The following is a 21,407-nucleotide window of genomic DNA, read 5'->3' as shown; positions in this document are numbered from 1 at the left end:
TGAATAATGCAATGGTAGGCTAATGTTTCTTTTGGTGATAGGCTGCATACCAAAACCTTCATGCTGCTAATTGTTAAAGGCATCATTTTCATCCAGTTTTTACCTGCATCTTGTTGTATTATGTCCGCTTCAGAATTGGTTTGCTCTGGGGATGCAGGCATCTTTGGTGAAAAACACAAGGTGATGGATGGAATGCTTGTATTAATCTCAGCCACTGGCAATCGCTTGAGATGCTATCCATATCCATCGTTTTTTGCACACTATACCACCTTTGTTTGGACTCGGCTATATGTAAAATGATCTTAATGCTGCTCCATTGGGAACAAGTCCAGCCCAAACTGCCAGGCCAGCTAATCCCTGAACTGGAACACAAGCAATCCAGGCCAGGTTTCACCCTTATTAGGGCTCATCAGCCAGGTATAGCTTGGTTCCAGTGCATAATGGGTTAAGGCGGCTTTCCCGCTCAAGTAATGTTCCTTTTCTTAGGAAGAGGCAAATTCCCCAGCTCATGGGAAAAAGCTATATTAGCACTGCTCAACATCTCCTTTTTCAGACTCTCTTGGCTGCAACTGAATGGAAGGTAGCCTAAGGGAAGGATGCTCTATAACACCACGACTCTACAATACACTATAAATACTGCACTGCCTGATATTTTGTCTAGTTGGAAGATTTCCTATATCTGACTACGCTATTTCTCTTACGTCTTCGGCAACTTGTGAACTAACACAGTAAAATGTATTCTTTACCCCTTCTAGGTAGACTTTTGTCTTTTCCACCAAAACTATTGATTCTAATCAAACCACAACTTGAACCTCCATTTAAGGTTGATCTACTCTTCAAAGTCTAATTCCTTTTCAGACAAATTACACCGTAAGCTTTGATCAACCTTTAGGGTTGAGGCTCTTGTTGAAACTGATCCTATAACTAGGGTCAATCCTCTTTTGGAGTAGGAGAGCCAGCCTTTATCAGATTAGCTTCAAAGTTGATTGTAATAAAAAAAGAATAGACCACAAGGCAAAAGCATCATAATAGGCTTTTGTCATTTGTAATCATGGTGCAGTCTGAAAAAGAGTCTTGGTCCAGTGCCCTCTCTGTTTCTCTAGATATTTCTCGAGTAACACATTTGGACCCTCATACTTCTTCTATTGGCAATACACTGTTCCTTCTCAACTACATCAATTATAACAGATGTTTCAAATGAAAATCTTCCCTGCCTTTTTCAATTTACACATTCAAATGTTGTATGAAGGGACATAGTGGAGACTTCTTAAGCCAACTTTGGACAATGAGCTCAACACCTTTTATCTACAGCTGAATTGTATTCATGCATTTACAGTGTTTATAGGCCCAGAATTCAGACTTGTCATGGTCACTGGTAAAAAGCAGAGGTTGCAAACAACTGAAGACCTTCTAGCGATAGCTGATGTTACAGGAAGGAAGGGTCTGTGTCACACTGGGAACATGATAGCCAGTGATTTTATTCCCTGAAACTGATAAGAAGGTTCAGGTTCAATAATCCAAACCCAATACTAGATGGCACAAAATTGCAGAGCTTCCACATCTGCAATGAATACCTGCAGCGCATTCTCATTTCCATCCTCACCAAATATCAAACCAAACCACACCAAATGCCCATATATTCGGATATTGCCCTTTTTAGGGCTCGGGCCTGCCGTACACAAGCATGCAGAGTCGCGCAGCGAGAGTCCTTTTCCCGGGGATTTGAAAATGGACCTAGAAATTTCACGCAGTTTGTGCGTCTTATTTCCAAGGTCCATTTTCATTGGCCTTGGCGTGCGTGCTGTTTTTTAACTGACACCAATAGGCCATGGGCAGAGCTATGCGACCGCCCATGGCCTATTGCGTGTTCTGTTACGCGCAACAGAGGCCATATGTTTTGAATTATCGCGGCATGACAGCCGTGATAATTCAAAACATATGCTTAAAGTGGCGGGGTTTTTTTTTTGTAGTTCGCGATCGCTTTCGATCGCTTTCATTTCTCATGTCCTCGTTTCTTTAGTTCTTGGATGTTGAAAGTGTTTCTCTGACCCGCTTCACTGTAGTATTTTTAAATCTTCTGAGCCATCCTGCGTTCTTTGTCCTTGGCTTTATTCTGTCTGGTCCTCAGATTTAATTTGCTGCTTTTATTCTGAAATCGCCTGACTTGCATGTGCTTTCCGAAATGTCAGGAACTTTGTCTGGACTGGTTCTTCTTCCCATTATCCAACAGTTCCTCCCTCCCCCCCTCCAACACCATTGTGCTCCACTGCTCTATATTAAAATTTTGTCTTCAAAGGTTGCTAATCTGCAAATAAATGTATTAGGAGGGGTGTAACACCCCACACACTCCCTCCCACCCTCGGAAGCTACACCCCTGCTCATCTGCACCAGTCCTGATTAACGCCGCCACTTACTGTACTCACCGTGAACATCCTGATGGTTATCTGGCAGGTAAGTGACGTTCATACCATGAGTGTTCTTAATACTGCTATGGTTTCATTCAAACAGAGCTGTGTCGCATACCATCCATATACAAACGTATTTAAGTTTCAATTTTAAGAGTTGGTTATTCGTTGTCGAAAGCATCAGTGGTGTTTTTCTGGAGAGTGGGGGCTCCTCACCTCGTCAAAGTGCTAAAGCAAGCATTTGGTGCGCACACAAGTTAAAATAGTCACTCGGATAGGGCTCCTTGGTACTTGCTGCTTCGTAAATAACGTGTTGATTACGGTTATATAGTACAATGGTACTCCTTTTATCTGCCTTGGGAAGATGAAATTCTGAGCCTGCAGCACCTACCAATCCTCTCTACTTCTATCTGAGGCCCCACGCCTCAAATCTTTTGTGATGCAGTTTCTTTCCCTCCCAAAATTCTCACTCTCCGCCCCCTCCATCCATCATAATCATGTAAAGGGACTAAACTTAAATTATACAAAAAAGATATTTTGCTTTTCCTAATAACCACAAAACTCACTTCTCGCTGTCTAGTGAGGGGTGTCTCAGTCCGTGCTGGACTCTACTCGTAGATCAGCAGAACGCTCAGTCTTTTCTATGTCTCATCCATAGAAGTGCTTTTACTTTGCAATCTGGTACTTGAAGTGCTCCCAAACTGGACACCGGTGTACAGAGTAAACTCCGGAAATCGATGAGCCGCTCCCAGATAGCTTGACAACTGTGTTTGTTGCTCATTGCTGCACCAGCCATACTACCTACCCAAAGACATCTAGAGAGTAATGTCACTATGAAATGCATCCTTTATCAGGGGATGCGGCAAATATACCACCTTGGGGTGACGTCATTAGGGACACCGTGTTTGTCATTACCACATGTCTCAATGCCACATCATTGAGCAGGTGCATTCTGGGACTTGCACTCATTGTTTCAATGGTGCGGGAAGAAAATATGGCAATCATGTGAAATGGAGAAGATCCCTTCTGGGTCCATGTGCCCCTGTGACGTCAAAGGGTGCACTACTTACAGCCTTACTGCGGACCGAGGCCGACTGACTTTTGCAATTCACTGCCTGTAGCTCAGTTTGTTGCATCATGAACCAAGACTGCAACTCCCAGAAAGCACCAGTTTGCTGAATGAAAGTCACCGATATGTTTAGTACTGCATCTCTTGTAACCTAACCGCTCCCGAAGAACTTACAAAGTTTAAACTGATCCCATAACAGTCTCCAAGACGGGTTAGGAGTTTCCCGGAAGCATCATTACATGGGCTGAAATCACTACTATATCCATGACATCCTACTTACATGTAATATTACACCAACAAGATGTAATATTACACCAGAGTATGATGTAATATTACACCAGGGTAAGCGCGCCACCGCAGGCGGGGAGTAACCGTTCTCATCAGAGGGGACAGAGGTGATTGTGCACACTCACAAACATGAGTCTGATTATATGGCAATATTTTTTTCCACCATTTTCTCCCTGAAAATAGTAAAACATACTCCTGATAAACGCACAAATAAATATGTTTTCAGGATCACCTGCGAAATTGAGGGGCTGTAATTAGAAATGCGTTTCTCCCTGGGCAAACATATAATACCTCTAGAAACAAAACATTTAGAAAATGCTCTTTTTGCAAACACACTGTATTACATTAGGCATGTGTAAACTAACTACCTTGGTTCGGGACTTCTCCTTGAAAGCTGAGGCCCTCACAGATTCTCAGTACACCTGTTTTCAGAATAAAAAAAAATAAATCACATCTTACACCCACACATAGAAGCAATTCTGCAGGTGTAGCTAGATATACATTTTTATTTTTTTAATTTTGTGACTCGGCCCACTGTCTTGAGTTCACAGTTAGACCTAAATAAAGGTGTCACGGGCCCAGGCAGCTCTTCAGAGAGCTCCTTGTATAGTGCCCAGGTTTCATGTTCTGTAGCTGAGCAGAGATTAAACCATTTCCTTCCTCAGACTAGCTCCCTGCCCAGCTTTTAAAGAGACAGGAGCTGCACAATGGTAGCCAGTCTCTCCAGTCGGGACCTCCTAACACGCATGTGCAGAGGACAGACGCCTTCTCGCTACTCTGCAGATTCACAGGCAACGTCGCCCGCCCGCCTGCTAGGGGCCAGAGCCGACCACCGACCGCTATCGCCTCACAGAGACACCTGACAGCTACGGCGGTTTCCAGGTGCAGGCGGCGTTCTTTGCTGAAAAGTTGGGCGGAACGGCGGGGGCGGCACGAGAGAGGCGGGAGTCATAGCGAGTTGCCCAGGAGACATTTCAGTAGCTCCTTGAGGGTTTTTAAAACCGCAAATGTAGCGGTAGCGGCCCGACGGAGGCGGGAGCTGGGAGCCACAGTGAGCTATCCCGTGGGTCATCTGGTGAGTCGGGCTGCCCCCCCCCCCCCGCAAAACAGCTGACAAACTTTCTCGCATTCAGCTGGTCAGCAGAGGAGGAGACGCCAACTGCGCCTTGGAAAATAGGCGAACAGGTGCCTGTAAGGTGAGAGGCGGAGGCTGGAGGGAAAGACGAAAACAAGTGCCGCAGCAGTAAGAGCCGGGGGTGGACCCAGGGAGGCGGGTTGACTAGGTCCTCCCAGCCTGTGGCCCCCCGTGTGCTCCGCTTGTTTGCCCACCGTTGCCCGATTGCCACTCGCAACTTACAGTTCGCAGTTTGCTGATATTTTCCGTCATTTGCCATTCTCTGCCACTCTTATTCATCAGCGGCAAAACCAAACCAGCAGCAAATTAGACAACAAACCAGATATATTGACAATAAACCTACAACACTATTCGCCACAACGCATTACAAACTTACTACAAAAGTGAACAGAGTTAAAAAAGTCAACAGCTAACGGCTAACAGAGATACAAGTAACAAAGCAACAAAGAAGGCGAACATTGTTTTATCAACGCAGCCTGCATATCATCCCATCTCATTATCAATCAAAGGGTCAATCTGCACTGCCCTCTTCGTAGCAGCATGAGGTCGGGGAGACTACGAGGTGAGGACGCCATACCATCCACATCACAGGGGAAGACAAAGAAAGTTAAGGGGGGATCCCCCATGTATGACCACCAACGGGGTGGCGGAAGAGGTGGGGAGGAAGTCGAAGGGACAGCCATGGGCAGGGGTAAGAGTCCCACAAAGTTAGCCCAGGAAGTTCAAGGTTTTAGCACAACAGCCCCCGCAACTGACTCTGCAGACCTCGAAAAAAATACCCCGGGGCACGCAATATCAATCTGACATTCCTGGTTTACTAAGCTCGGATGAAGGAGCCAACAGGATCAACAACAAGGACAGCACAACCAGCAGCCCTGCAGTGAATAATGAGGGAAACAATTCAAGAGATGTAACATCACTCCTGGCACATAGTGAACAGGCCCCGCATTTAAAAGCAGGCAAAAGGGCACTGATCATGGACTTCCTCAAGGTTTGTCAAAGACTTTCCACTGGGGCGGGAGCGGGAAGGTACCCCCTCTACAAGACTCCGGCTCTAAATGCAACAGCTTACAACATAACGCTAACATGGAGGGCACAAATAAGGAAGCCCAACGGTCCGTATCACCACCATACCGGCCAAGGTGTTACAGCGAACCCTGCAAAGCCCAGACTACAAAGTCAAGAAGGAATTCTGGGTGCAAGGGGTCCGGCCCTCTCAGGTCAAACGTTTTAAAGATCCAACAAATAGCTAAAGCCTTAGAGCAAGTTAAGGGGGAACCACCCATTCAGCCACCACAAATGACCAACATACTGCCGGCGCGCGCCCTAGTACACTGGGCCCCGGACGCAGCTGATGACTCGGTTTTTCAAGAGCCGAGTTTGCAGAATGTACATCCAATTCAGAATACGTCCATGACTACAACTGAGGAATCCCCTCCGCAGTTTCAGGTGTATCCCCACATTAAAAAACTGTGCCCAACGCCACAGGCAAACTCTTACAGTCCAACGTCCAGTCATCCTACGATGGGCTTGGAAAAAAAAGCACTGCTCTATTTCCACCGGACGAGTCACTGAAGACACCGATGCTATCAAAGATAGTCCGATACTGAAGCTAAAGCAACTAAATTTAACAGCAATTGAGACTGAAAAACTCGAACGAAGCTCGTGCAAGTTATCAGCTCAACACAATCAAGGTCCTGGGAAGGAAGAGAGCACCGACAAAAGACCAGGGTGCGACCAAATGCATGAGCATCTCATCCAACCACACCACTTAGTCTACTCTGCTATATCACCGATCTCCATTCTCAGACACTCTCGGGGGGAATCGCCAGAGAACAGACAAACGGTTTCCATTTGGCCGCAATTACTAAAGACAATGGAAACCATAGGAGCCGCCATGTCCTACCACGTGGACAAATTGGACACTCAAGTCGACCTGCTCTACCTCCTGGCATCTCACGTCCAAGGGATTGAAGCAAACCTTCAAGACTTAAATACCATGATTACCAAGGTTCAATTGAATAAAGATCATACGCTCTACACTTGTCACTGCTCCAATATAATAGACAAATTGGCCACAGTACCCAGTCTGATGACCCAAATACTGGGGGCTGTTAAGGATTCGTCAAAAGACTCCTCCACGGAAACAACCACAACATCAAGTGATCCAACTGGCAATCAGCATTCTAAAGAGGACCCCGGTAGGCTGACAAGGCTGACCATTGCTAGCAGGGGCGAAGAGAGCCTGGAATCGCAAGACTATCCACACTCCCCCCCAGCAAAGGAAAACAGGTCGCCAGCAAGCCTAGACGACAACAACCTGGTTAACCGTATAGAGGCAGCCGAGTTAATTCAGGAGCCAATTCCCAACGTCGCGACAAACCGCTAATCACATCAAACAGGCTCCAACGCTTACAAAGAGAGAACGGAAGCGACTAAGGAAAGCCAGAAACGCAAAAGTACACAACCGAAGGGCCCCTCAAACCTCTCCGGAAAAATCCATCAACAATTCCGTGATCAAGGAAGCTAAACAGCACTCCGAGTGCGTCCCACTCCAAACTAAAACAATGTCAGAGCAAGGGACCACGCCGAGGGATTCTTCACCCACCAAGGCACCCTCAATTTCAAAAGGAGCAACAGGTCACACTATGACAAATCAGAACACATTAAAAGTGTTCAGTATCTTTAAACCTGTGGGACAAAAACCAGATTGTAAGGTACCATTTCAAGAGCCTGGAATCAACATAATCATCAATCAAAGGACGGAATTAAGCGACAAGAATTCATCTAGCCAAGTCCCAGATATCAACAGCCAAGTTATCTTAGTTAATGCCGCAAAGTTCAAGGGAGTCAACTCACAAGACACACAGGGCGGCGAATTTCAGGTTCCAGTCCCCAATGGACAAGACCTCGCCAACAGCGTACAGATGGCAAACTCACACACATCAGAGCTAGAGGTTGACCAGGCAGGAACGGCCCCTCCAGCTAATGGAGAGCAGTCGACCAAAAATCCTAAAGCAGTCCATGTCAAGCAACAAAATAGAGTTTATTCCACAATATTGTTCAAGAGGGTTCTACGATATCCTGAATAGAGGGGCCATTTTAAGACTTCTAGAAGAACTTCCAGGTCTACGTTACTTAAAATCGAGCGACCTTGAATCAATAGAGTTCAACCAAACCCTCTTCAATTAGGCTCAGACTCGACGATTACAACTTGGACCAATCATACCATCACAGATCAGATCCTGTCCCATAGGGAGGTTTTCGCAGCATGGGGCATTGAACTAAAAAAAGTGGAGCCTGCACGATATCCCAGCCCGCTGCGGAAATAAATCCCAAAAATAAGCCTTTTAAAAAATGCCAAAGGGCCAGATTTAAGAAGCAGTACCAAAGTGGAAGTGCAGCAACTAAGACAAATTACAATCACCTTCGCTCACTAAGAGGCAGATATGCCCGAAAGGCCCCAACACGCTATTCGGGCACAATCCCACAGGAACGCAGCTTGAATTGATAGCAGACCAACGATGGGGGAAAAGCAGGGCTGCATGATCTGCTCATGGAACATCAATGGCTTAAATACAAAGCTGGAGGAAGACTACTTTATTGAGTTCATAACCCAATTTAAAATACTACGGTTTCAAGAACCATGGCAGACCAAAAACTCGCCTTTAGTGGGATACAAAGAAGTCTTTGTTCCAGCCCAGAAGGAGGGACGTTCCGGTAGGGCCAAAGGGGGCCTATCCATCTTCACATCAACAGATTTCACCTGGTCACCAATTTGCATCGACTTAGACTCCATATGGATGCAATGTATCAAAGTGGAAGTTTCCCTTAACCTAGGCCTCCTGATCGTGAATCTCTACATGTACCCCAGCGGAAAACACAAAGGGAAAAGGATAAAACAACTAGTCACCACAATCAAGACACTGAAATCAACCTACCCAAGCGAAAACATGATTATAAAGGGAGATTTTAATCTGAACCTAACTCGTGGACAGGAGGGAACCCTCCCCGCTCACATCGAGCCACGGCAGGAAAATCAATGCAGACAAAGTGCATTGGGAAGGAAATGTGCCTCTGAATTGGAAGCTCTTCATCTGTACACCCTAAATGGGAGAGGCCATCTGGACAGACCAGCCGCCCTAACGATGGTCTCTAAGAACTCAGGCTCTACCTTAGATTACACCATGGCTGATCCCGACCTATTCCACCACATTAGCGATTTCCGGATTCAGGAACGCGTAGAAAGAGATCATTTTCCACAGACCCTCATTCTGACCATTCAACCTACAAAGTCAGAGAAGGCCGTGCCTTTGTCCTTGAACACACAAATCTTTAATCTAAAACAGCTAAACTGGAACGAAGGAAATCTCTCTATCTTAATGGCATCATGCCACGAATTGCTCCAACTATCTGAAACATCGAGAGACATAGTCAAAACCTGGGAAAACTTCACAATGGAGATCAATAAAAAACACCACTCCAATAAAAGATGACGCAAACCCATAATAAAAAGAGGTGGGGAATGGTACGCACCGAAACTGTGCCAACTAAAAAGGCAAATAAACGCTCTCCTCAGGGCCGAACGCAAAAAAGATCCCCAGCTCTCACAACCCACGCTGAATACAATCGAATCTCTAAAAAAAAGAACTAAAAAGAGAGATTAATCTGGCCAAGCGAATGCACAGGGAAAAACTAGTGTGCTCCATACTCCATGCAAGCAAATTGCAGAATTCGAAAGATTTTTGGGCAAAAATAAACTTTATGCTAAATGGCAAACATCGCCAGTTTAACTCAGATATGACGAACCAGCTCTGGAGTAGTCACATCGACTGATTATACAATTCCTCGTACAATTCACTTACGGACAATAATGCTGAGCATCTTGTGGAGCTTCCCCGGTCCAGCCCGAGTAAAATGCCAGTTCCAAAAATCACTGGGAATTTACCGACACCAAAGACTACAGGAGACATGGAATTGTTCTCACTAAAGCAGGTCTCAAACACCATAAAATCATTGGGAGCAGACGGAGTGCCCGGTCCAAACGGGCTTCCCAACGCCTTATTTAGGAAAGACCCATCGTTTTGGGCCAGTCAACTAACACCTTTATTTGGTCAGAGTCTAAAGACCGGGAACATTCCCGAATCATGGAGAGGCAGCATTCTGCACCCAATCTATAAATCCGGGTCCCGCTCAGACCCTAACAACTATAGGCTTATAGCCTTAATAGACGTGGAGGCTAAGATCTACACTTCCAACTTGTTGGTAGAACTGGAATCCTGGGTGAGCAGTACAGGGATAATTCCCCGGACACAAACAGGCTTTCGGCGAGGACTGGGCACCTTGACCAATCTATCTGCGTTAACCCTCCTTGTTAAAAAAGCTATCTACAATTCTACCCCGCTGTACACTTGTTTCCTGGACCTAAAAGCGGCCTTTGACAAAGTGCCAAGATCTAATCTTTGGGCCAAAATGAAAGCCTGGGGCGTGCCGCCAAAGTTGCTGGGAGCAATTATTGAGCTCTATACAGATACTTGGGTCCAAGTAAAAAAAGGAGATGGTCGACGTCTGACAAGGAAATTCCATACAACCAACGGTTTAAAGCAAGGCTGCGTTCTGGCCCCCAGCCTCTTTAACAGCTATACCGCGGTCCTGGAAAGTGACCTAAGCACCATCCAGGGAGACCCACCAAAATTGGCCCACTCACCTATAACAAGTCTCCAATACGCATACGACATTGTGCTCCTCTCAAAAACCCCCATCGGAATACAACGCTTGATCTCCAAACTGTCGCAGTACCTCTCGAACGCACAACTGACTATAAACCTAAAGAAAACTAACATCATATGCTTCTGTGGCTCCAGAAAAAAAAAAAAACTTTCGTCTGGAAGATAAATTCTACCCCTCTAATCCAGGTAGACCATTATAAATACCTGGGAATCTTATTGGACCACCAATTAAAGTTTAAACAGCACCTAGAACAGGGGGAATCCAAAGCTAAGCAGCTTCAATTTGCTTTCAAAACTGTTCAAAAGCAATTAAACGGACATTCCACCGGCCACATTCTTAACATCGCAGCCGCCAAATTTCTGCCATCACTGACATACGGCTCTGAACTACTGGCAATCCGGGACGCCACAGCGTTAAATCTCGCCCAATCCAGGCTGTTCAAAACTCTTTTCTCAATCCCGAGACATATTTCGCAAGCCCAAATTCGTTTGGAGTTCGGTCTTACTAACCAGCTCCCAGCAAGACAAGGAGCACTCGCCAAATATTATTGGCGTATGAGGGACGCAGAAGACGAATCCCTGGCCCACCTTTGCTGGTTAGAAGTCGAAAAACAGGCCGGGCTACCAGACTCAACATACAAGATCTTGAGGCAAGCTTTGGAGGCATTAAAACTAGAAAAATCTTGGCGTCTGCCCATGACTTATTCTGCCTTCAAACTGATAATCAAGAAAGCAGTCAAACTAACATCACTACTCATGGATAAAGCAGCAGTGGCTGGCAAAAGCCACGCCTGGTTCGTTTGTCCGTCATATACTTACCTAAAACCACAGGATTACTTGAAAGAATGCTTCAGGGACCACTACAAAAGGAAATTAAGCCTTTTAAGGCTGGGTTGCTTCTCGTCCAAAGACCTCACTCCCAAATGGCTACGGTTGTGGGCAACTACCGATTGCCGCCTCTGTGGCAATGGCGCAGAGTCTTTACTGCACCTTATATGCATATGCCCGGCACTTCAAAATCTAAGAAAAACGCTTCTTCGATCTCTTCTAAGAGAAGCCCAGGTGAGAACTTGCAGGGCGGCGGTGATAAGATACCCAAGTGGATCTTGGATAGAACTCTCATGTAAAACCATAACATTTTTGAATCTCGCCGCCATAGAGCTGGAAAAAAGAGCAGCATCAAAAGAGGTCTCTGGACAATAGGCCAGGCTTTGGCAGGCCACAGACTCTTCCACTCTCTTCCCCTCTTCTCCAAACGGTTGTCTTTTTGTATCATGAGTTAAAAATAACGAGCCTCTTGTTTAAACTACCATTATTCTTCTATACTTTTTATTTTTTTCCCTTTCACCATGAGTCAAAATTAACGTGTCCCCAGCAAGAACTCACATCATTCGTTTTTTTTTCTTTTCCTTTTAGACCTTTTTCCCGCTTTTTTTGTATAGCATGATATTAATTCTTAACTTGATTTAAAGTTGATTTTGTGTTGTTTTTATGATGTAAATACCGCTTGCATCGTGGCAAGTCCACCCTTTTATGATTTTTTAAAAATCAAATAAAGTATCATTACTCACTCAATGGTAGAAGAGCAGGCTCTTACTCACAACAATGTCCCGAGATTTCAAATGGAGGGGCTCTGGGGTGAAACTATTGACCTTAACCAGTGCTCTTTGTTAGGTCTGGCCTAGAGACAGCTGTACTTGTTTCACTAGCCTCGTGCAATAATACCCCCACCCCCAAAATTGGTCACATAACAGTCAGATCACGCTCAACAGCTCATGTGTCTGATGAACAATGTGTAAGACATTCACATGATGAGCGTGCAGGGTTATCAGTGTGCGAGTATTCAGGGTTAACAGTGTGTAAGTGTACAGGGTGAACATTGTATGAGTGTGTAGGGTGAGCAGTGTGTGTGTGCAGTGTGTGAGTGTGTAGGGTGAACATTGTGCGAGTGTGCAGGGTGAGCAGTGTGTGAGTGTGTAGGGTGAGCAGTGTGTGTGTGTAGGGTGAGCATTGTGTGAGTGTGTAGGGTGAGCATTGTGTGAGTGTGTAGGGTGAGCATTGTGTGAGTGTGCAGGGTGAACATTGTGTGAGTGTGCAGGGTGAACATTGTGTGAGTGTGCAGGGTGAACATTGTGTGAGTGTGCAGGGTGAACATTGTGTGAGTGTGCAGGGTGAACATTGTGTGAGTGTGCAGGGTGAACATTGTGTGAGTGTGCAGGGTGAACATTGTGTGAGTGTGCAGGGTGAACATTGTGTGAGCGTGCAGGGTGAGCAGTGTGAGAGTGTATAGGGGCAGTGTGTGAGTGTGCAGGGTACGAAAACTCGAACTAAGTCCACCACCCACCCACACACACACACACACACACACACGTAACCACACACACACACGTAACCACACACACACACACGTAACCACACACACACACGCATAACCACACACATAACCACACACACACACACACACACACACATAACCACACACACACACATAACCACACACACACACAACCACACACACAACCACACACACACAACCACACACATAACCACACACACATAACCACACACACAACCACACACACATAACCACACACACATAACCACACACACATAACCACACACACATAACCACACACAAATAACCACACACACATAACCACACACACATAACCACACACACAACCACACACACATAACCACACACACATAACCACACGCACATAACCACACGCACATAACCACACACACACAACCACACACACACAACCACACACACGTAACCACACACACACAACCACACACACGTAACCACACACACACACACACACACGTAACCACACACACACACACACACACGTAACCACACACACACACACGTAACCACACACACACACACGTAACCACACACACACACACACATAACCACACACACACACATAACCACACACACACACATAACCACACACACACACACACATAACCACACACACACATAACCACACACACACACAACCACACACACACACAACCACACACACACAACCACACACATACAACCACACACATACAACCACACACATACAACCACACACATACAACCACACACACATAACCACACACACATAACCACACACACACATAACCACACACACACATAACCACACACACACATAACCACACACACACACATAACCACACACACACACATAACCACACACACACATAACCACACACACATAACCACACACACACATAACCACACACACACACATAACCACACACACATAACCACACACACACATAACCACACACACATAACCACACACACATAACCACACACACATAACCACACACACATAACCACACACACATAACCACACACACATAACCACACACACATAACCACACACACACACACATAACCACACACACACACACAACCACACACACAACCACACACACACACACATATCCACACACACACACACATAACCACACACACACATAACCACACACACACATAACCACACACACATAACCACACACACATGTAACCACACACACACACACACGTAACCACACACACACACACACACGTAACCACACACACACACACGTAACCACACACACACACACACACACGTAACCACACACACACACACACACGTAACCACACACACACACACACACACGTAACCACACACACACACACACGTAACCACACACACATAACCACACACACACACGTAACCACACACACATAACCACACACACATAACCACACACACACATAACCACACACACACACATAACCACACACACACATAACCACACACACACACAGAACCACACACACATAACCACACACACATAACCACACACGTACCACACACACATGTCACACACACACACGTAACCACACACACACACACACGTAACCACACACGTAACCACACACACACACGTAACCACACACACACACACACACACACACACACGTAACCACACATGCACGTAACCACACACACGCACGTAACCACACACGCACGTAACCACACACGCAGGTAACCACACACACACACATGTAACCACACACACACACATGTAACCACACACACACACATGTAACCACACACACACACACACATGTAACCACACACACGTAACCACACACACACGTAACCACACACACGTAACCACACACGCGTAACCACACACGCATAACCACACACGCATAACCACACACGCATAACCACACACGCATAACCACACACACATAACCACACACGCATAACTACACACGCATAACCACACACGCATAACCACACACGCATAACCACACACGCATAACCACACACATATAACCACACACACGTCACACACACACACGTACCACACACACATGTCACACACACACACGTAACCACACACACACACACACGTAACCACACACACGTAACCACACACACACACACACGTAACCACACACACACACGTAACCACACCCACGTAACCACACACACCCACGTAACCGCACACACACACGTAACCACACACACACACGTAACCACACACACACGTAACCACACACACACGTAACCACACACACACGTAACCACACACACACGTAACCACACACACACACGTAACCACACACACACACACGTAACCACACACACGTAACCACACACACGTAACCACACACACACGTAACCACACACACACGTAACCACACACACACGTAACCACACACGTACGTAACCACACACATAACCACACACACACAACATAACCACACACACAACGTAACCACACACACAACGTAACCACGCACACACGTAACCACGCACACACGTAACCACGCACACACGTAACCACGCACACACAACGTAACCACACACACAACGTAACCACGCACACACGTAACCACGCACACACGTAACCACACACACACACAACGTAACCACACACACAACGTAACCACACACACAACGTAACCACACACACAACGTAACCACACACACAACGTAACCACACACACAACGTAACCACACACACAACGTAACCACGCACACAACGTAACCACGCACACAACGTAACCACGCACACAACGTAACCACGCACACACGTAACCATGCACACACGTAACCACGCACACACGTAACCACGCACACACGTAACCACGCACACACGTAACCACGCACACACGTAACCACGCACACACGTAACCACGCACACACGTAACCACGCCATCAGTGCACACTTTCACCAGACACAGACACCATAAGTCGTCAGTGCACGCTTTCACTGGGAACAAACATCACCAGCCATCAGTGCAGGCTTCAACCAGGCACACACCAGCAGATGTCAGTGCACGCTTTCACCAAACACACACACCACCAGCCATCAGTGCAAGCTTTCACCAGGTACACACACCACCAGCCGTCAGTGCACGCTTTCACCAGGCACACACACCACCAGCCGTCAGTGCACGCTTTCACCAGGCACACACACCACCAGCCGTCTGTGCACGCTTTTACCAGGGACACCCACCACCAGCCTTCAGTGCACGCGTCCACCAGGCACACACACCTCCAGCCGGCAGTGCACGCTTTCACCAGGCACACACACACCACCAGCCATCAGTGCATAATTTCTACAGGCTTACACACCACCAGCCATCAGTGCACACATCAATTGTTAACGCATCCACACACGTAACCACACACACATAACCACACACACACACACACACACACGTAACCACACACACACACGTAACCACACACACACACGTAACCACACACACACTTTCACCAGACACAGACACCATAAGTCGTCAGTGCACGCTTTCACCGGGAACAAACACCACCAGCCGTCAGTGCGCGGTTTTACCGGGCACAAACACCACCAGCCGTCAGTGCAGGCTTCAACCAGGCACACACCAGCAGATGTCAGTGCACGCTTTCACCAAACACACACACACCAGCCATCAGTGCACGCTTTCACCAGGCACACACACCACCAGCCATCAGTGCACGCTTTCACCAGGCAAACACACCACCAGCCGTCAGTGCACGCTTTTACCAGGACACCCACCACCAGCGGTCAGTGCACGTGTCCACCAGGCACACACACCTCCAGCCGGCATTGCACACTTCCACCAGGCACACACCTCCAGCCGGCAGTGCACGCCTCAACCAGGCACACACACCACCAGCCATCAGTGCATAATTTTGACAGGCTTACACACCATCAGCCATCAATGCACACATCAATTGTTAACGCATCCACACACGTAACCACACACACACGTAACCACATACACGCACGTAACCACCCACACACACAACGTAACCACACACACACACCTAACCACACACACACACCTAACCACACACACACACCTAACCACACACACACACCCCTAACCACACACACACCCCTAACCACACACACACCCCTAACCACACACACACCCCTAACCACACCCACACACACCCCTAACCACACCCACACACACCCCTAACCACACCCACACACCCCCCTAACCACACACACCTAACCACACACACACACACCTAACCACACACACCTAACCACACACACACACACCTAACCACACACACACACACCTAACCACACACACACACACCTAACCACACACACACACACCTAACCACACACACACACACCTAACCACACACACACACACCTAACCACACACACACACACACCTAACCACACACACACACCTAACCACACACACACACCTAACCACACACACCTAACCACACACACCTAACCACACACACACACACCTAACCACACACACACACACCTAACCACACACACACACACACCTAACCACACACACACACACACCTAACCACACACACACACACCTAACCACACACACACACACCTAACCACACACACCTAACCACACACCTAACCACACACACACACCTAACCACACACACACACCTAACCACACACACACACCTAACCACACACACACACACCTAACCACACACACACACACCTAACCACACACACACACCTAACCACACACACACACCTAACCACACACACACACCTAACCACACACACACACACCTAACCACACACACACACCTAACCACACACACACACCTAACCACACACACACACACCTAACCACACACACCTAACCACACACACACCTAACCACACACACCTAACCACACACACACACCTAACCACACACACCTAACCACACACACCTACCTAACCACACACACCTAACCACACACACCTAACCACACACACACACACCTAACCACACACACACACACCTAACCACACACACACACACAACCACACACACACACACACACCCAACCACACACACACGTAACCACACACACACACACACGTAACCACACACACACACACGTAACCACACACACACGTAACACACACACACGAAAAAACACACACACACGTAACACACACATAACACACGCATACGTAACCACACACACACGTAAGCCCACCAGTGCACGCTTTCACCGGGAACAAACACCACCAGCCGTCAGTGCACGGTTTCACTGGCACAAACACCACCAGCCGTCAGTGTAGGCTTCAACCAGGCACACACCACCAGCCATCAGTGCACGCTTTCACCAGGCACACACACCACCAGCCGTCAGTGCACGCTTTCACCAGGCACACACACCATCAGCCGTCAGTGCATGCTTTCACCAGGCACACACAAGCAGTCTGTGTACGCTTTTACCAGGGACACCCACCACCAGCCGTCAGTGCACGCGTCCACCAGGCACACACCTCCAGCCGGCAGTGCACACTTCCACCAGGCACACACCTCCAGCCGGCAGTGCACGCTTCCATCAGGCACACAAACCACCAGCCATCAGTGCATAATTTCTACAGGCTTACACACCAGCCATCAGTGCACACATCAATTGTTAACGCATCCACAATTAACTATTGTAGCAATCGCAACACGGTGCACTTTACTTTGAAACATATTCATCTAAAGCGCACCATGCCACCATTGCTACAATTCCAATCCAACCCACATAATTCCACTACACACCACATGCATACACTCCATAACACATGGCTAAAAGCATTGCCATTTACAATGCCATTAGCTCCAAATCAAATAAATCCGAGACCTATTGCATTTCCAATGCTTGTTTTTTTTACCTATGTAGTAATTATACCAAGTCAGAAATTGGGATATTTATTTTGGACAATGTGAACCCTACCAACTTAAGAAATAAGATCTGGTTATCCACAATAGTTTTTTCTGCTTAAACCCGGGTATCTATGGCACCAACTTTACCTATACCAAATAGCAGTTACCACAATGCACAAAGCCCTAATATCAGTCAAAAAAACAGGGTTCAGACAAAGTAAAAAATTAGGGATTTCCATGCAGAATAGGTGGATTACCGCCAATTTTCTACACACCACCGACCTGCAATGCTTCAGTGGAAGAACTAGCAGTTTCATATACATTTAACCACAACATATATACTTCTAAAAACACTGAATGATAATTTACAAAACAAGTACAAAATGTTCTGCAGTGGCAATTGATTTAAACATTGTTAGGCTTTCTTTCGTTTGTGAAAATTTCAATTCACCTTCTGCCCTTGCAATATAAGCTCAAATGTATTTGAAGAGCTTAATAAAAGCAGTACACTTATCAGAAGGATATCGTTCCAAAACCAGAAAAACCACGTCACATACATCCAGAATTTAGTTGCCAGGTAAATTCCAAGAGGGAGAGCACTGTGCATGGAGTGGTCAAAGAATGCCCTGCAAAACAGAAAAAGGATATAGCATCAGTATACATTTTTATAATGTGTTGTAGTAAAGTTCAAGTCACCTCATGGCTGATTCTTTGGTCTGCAATTCCAAACTTTACAAAATATACAAAGCAATATTTCACGCTAAAAAACAAAATGCAAAAAAGTCACTGTGAAATAAGCAAGACAAAACAATGTATACATTATTAACAGCTGAACATAAAGTACAAGCATATCTGCTAATAAGTCCTAAATGTATTTAATGATGTGTAACGATCAGTTCACAAAGCAAATTAAATGTAAGCCCCCTGCCTGCCAGAACTGTATTTTCCAGCACCAATTATAACATCAACTTTTAAATCCTGATTCAAATGAAACATTTTGGGAATACTTGTTTTCAAAAAACATTTAAGTATCAGGTAAAATAATAAAAACAGACACTGGCACTTATCCCATTTCCTTCCCAACTTCTGTTATATAAAAAACAATTATTATACAAATAAAGCCACGTCAATCCTAAGCCTGACTGCATACATATTAGGTCAGGCCACGAAACAGTAAGACACTTTTTTTTAGACCGACAACTGCTCTTTAACCATTTGTTTAGTTTCTGTCCTGCTAAGTATGAGGTAAACCAGTCACTGAAAAGGGACTGACAATCGTGTTGAGTCTGAAATCTGTTTTTGGAGAGTGTTCAAAAACCGGTTGAAGATCTGATAACTACATCTATAAGGCTCAAAAGTAAGCCAGGGATAACTGATTCCAAGTAGTAATCAATGAGGTTAACTAGAGAAAATGGACAAAGCAGATAGGACGCCTTGGTAGTGGCATAAAATCCACTTTTGGAAAGCACTAGAGCTAGAAAATGACTCCTTGAAATCTCTGCAGTTCGGGCTACAAGTTCATAGATATTTGTGACCCAATAATGTTGCAAGGTGAAGGGGTGCTAGAATATGTATACAAATAAAGGCCATACCGGGCTCTCCATTGGTCCCAAACATTTCCACATTTCTGAGGGCACCCCCAACTTTCATACATAACTCTCTCACCTCCATTCACATTTCAAATTTGAATTTGTGAATTCAATTTCACTATGCAGTGCTAGTTACCTCACTCACGGGAAATGTTGCTCTTTGCATTCATGAGCCTCAAAGTGAAGAACAGCATCCTCTCTAGAAGTAAATCATTATTGAAATACTCAGTAAAACAAATGTTGGAGTCATAATTGCAATCTCATTGTCCAATATTGCAGATGACTCCCTTGTTATGCCCCCGCAGTAAGCTTGGATAACATGACACCAACATATAATGCGCCAGAAAGTGTCCTCCTCAGTCCCAGTCTTCGTGCAAGTAGCTGTCTCAGCTAAATGCATTTTAGTAACATGCTTCAATTATAAAAGGCCCTGTGTAGTAGTTTCAATTGTACAAAACACAGACTTGCATTTATTGCCAGTTCCCGTTAGTGCATTAATGTCACACCCCAGCTCATGTTCTCCAGGTTATTCATGTTCTTTTTGGGAATGTTGTTAGGGTTCTGCAAATCAATTGCACCTCCCCGCTAGGCAATGGAGAGTGTGGCGTCGCGGCCAGAGTGGCTGCCTCCGGCGCAGGGGCTCACAGTTCAATCCCCGGCAGCAGCTCAGCTCAACATATTGCGACTCTAGGCAATAGCTCACTTAATCTCCCTGACGACCCACCAGCGCCTGGATACGCTTAGGGTGGTGTTAAGTTCAGGCTTTACAAATGTGGAATTTAATTTCATTTAATTTTGTCAGCCTTATTAGCTATACCATGGTTTCCTATTCAGCAAGTCACTAAGGCTCAACATAGCTGTGCAAATCTGAATAGCTGGGACTGCAGAAGCTTGCACTCCTCTTGCAGAAGGATGAATGTTTTAAGCTTAGTCACCCTCCATATTGTGTAACACCGTAAATAAATCTGAGGTCCGATTCCACCCAA

The 21,407-nt window shown here is 46.1% G+C and overlaps 1 protein-coding gene across 1 annotated transcript in view; it reads right to left on the bottom strand.

Annotated features, from left to right (window-relative positions):
- ZDHHC17 (zDHHC palmitoyltransferase 17) overlaps positions 1-21,407 on the bottom strand; it is a 520,726-nt gene that overhangs the window by 246,049 nt on the left and 253,270 nt on the right. Inside the window, exon 10 of the mRNA XM_086919563.1 lies at positions 19,358-19,458. Within this exon, the coding sequence (XP_086775689.1) occupies positions 19,358-19,458 (101 nt within the window). The remainder of the gene's footprint in view (positions 1-19,357; positions 19,459-21,407) is intronic.

The sequence above is a fragment of the Lissotriton vulgaris genome, chromosome 1_1 (assembly GCF_964263255.1).
Source record: "Lissotriton vulgaris chromosome 1_1, aLisVul1.2, whole genome shotgun sequence".
NCBI lineage: Eukaryota > Metazoa > Chordata > Amphibia > Caudata > Salamandridae > Lissotriton > Lissotriton vulgaris.
The sequence above is the reverse complement of the archived record's forward strand: the minus strand, read 5'-3'. Positions and strand labels throughout refer to the sequence as shown.